General features: G+C 36.4%; 1 protein-coding gene across 1 annotated transcript in view; it reads right to left on the bottom strand.

Annotated features, from left to right (window-relative positions):
* Positions 1-750, bottom strand: part of LOC104789368 — a 1,589-nt gene extending 839 nt beyond the window's left edge. The window contains exon 1 of the mRNA XM_010515077.1: positions 622-750. Within this exon, the coding sequence (XP_010513379.1) occupies positions 622-750 (129 nt within the window). The remainder of the gene's footprint in view (positions 1-621) is intronic.

Below are 1,876 nucleotides of genomic sequence, written 5' to 3'. Positions count from 1 at the left end.
ACAAAAATCATAGAATTTAGCTACTTTATTTGGTTGCAAATCCGTATTTATATTTGTGACTATATCTTATGTAACAAATTTGACATAATTAGTGACCAAAATTAGTTACCTTTAAGTCGGTTACAATATTATAACCAAATGGTGACATATTTATGACCATTGAAATACGTCACACTTTCGTATGTAAATCATTATAATATTCTGACCGAACAAATGGTCACAATTTTTCCGTCACAATATTCCTTTTTTCTTGTAGTGCCGGTTCAGACTTCGCTTCTCATCTAGGCGGGTTCCTCAGATAGGCGGGTTTTAACGTGAAAGTTGCCGGGTTAGACTTCGTTGCTTAGCCAGGCGGGTTCCTCTGGTAGGCGGGTTTTCACGTGAACCAACATTCATCTCATATGCTTGTTTGTATCCAGAATAGCTCATTTTCCTCCAATTTCCTCCAAAGTTCCTAAAACCTGTAAAGACTCGATAAAGAACTAAAAGACTCCAAAAACACACTTTGACTCAATAAAAAGTGTAAAATAAGAGAGAAAATAAAGACTCAAAACCGACAAAAACACCATTATCAACTTCCCCCGACTTAGATCTTTGCTTGCCCTCAAGCAAAACAAAAACCTTTGCCAAGGAAATAGGTTTGAAAACGCGAGAATTCACATATTCTTCTGGGATCATGCTATCTAACAATTGCCTGCAAACCACTATCACAAAGCTCATATCAAACCGTACTAAATCGTACTTTGCCATGACCGTAGCAGCTTCATAAATCCTAAGATCACAAATACTTTCAGACTCAGATAACTTAACCTTTTAACATTCATTAGTAAATGGGTGCACTTTCACAACGGGGATATCGAACACATTATGGTCTTGGTGTAAGGACAATTTCAAGGTGGCTAGAGTGTTTAAGGTTTTCAGCAATGCGAACGGATGCAAATCATTATGCAAAATCACAGTGAGACACAGACCAATTAGGAGGTACACAGCTTCCCTCTAACTCGGATCAAACCAACCAACGCTAAACCCCAAACAAATCATTATTGTTCTAGATGCTTTTGATAAATAAATAAGAGCACTCTGACTTTTCCGGTTCCATACTTACTCCTTTCCCATTTTTATTTATTTATTCATTCTTAGATTTTTCTTTTTTTCTCTTTTTTTTTTTTCTTTTTTAAATGGGGGAGTGGAACCGGTTCTCGTCTCACAAAATTGCATCAAAAGAACTAAATCATGGAAACTCAACACATGCTTATGAACATAACCACACAACCACAAAAACTCAATATCAATCACCCAAACAAACTACAATGACAATCCTAACTAGAGGAAAGCTATGTCGGTCTGTATACTCCGTAGTTTTTGCACATGAATGCACATGATGATGATGCTCAAGAATGCGAGTGGTATGAAGCAAGGATATGGGTAAAGGTGTGGTACTAGACTAAAGACGAGTCTAGCCATTCAGAATTTACAAAGAGTGGTAAAAATGGTGTAAACTAAACTCTGAATGTATGATCCATTACATGATTCTCAACCCCCTAAGTGAGATATAATAAGTTCATATTAAGTCCAAATAAGCAAGGTCAAGCTTAAATCATCCAAATTTCAAAGTGACAGGAATTATTGAAGTGATCAAGTCATGATTTTTTCTAAACTTCCAAGTCATCCTTAAACAATGTTAAATGGTCCCAAGGCAATGAATCAAGCATGGTGCAATTCCCTAAGAAAAGCTCATAATTCTCAACCAGCATTTTGACTCAATAAAACACACTTTTGACTCGATAAAACAAATTGACTGACTCAAAAGAAAGCAGCAAAGGAAAAACAACCAAAGCAAACAAGATTAGTAGACATATGACACCTTCCCCCAGAC

The sequence above is a fragment of the Camelina sativa genome, chromosome 5 (assembly GCF_000633955.1).
Source record: "Camelina sativa cultivar DH55 chromosome 5, Cs, whole genome shotgun sequence".
Lineage (NCBI taxonomy): Eukaryota > Viridiplantae > Streptophyta > Magnoliopsida > Brassicales > Brassicaceae > Camelina > Camelina sativa.
The sequence above is the reverse complement of the archived record's forward strand: the minus strand, read 5'-3'. Positions and strand labels throughout refer to the sequence as shown.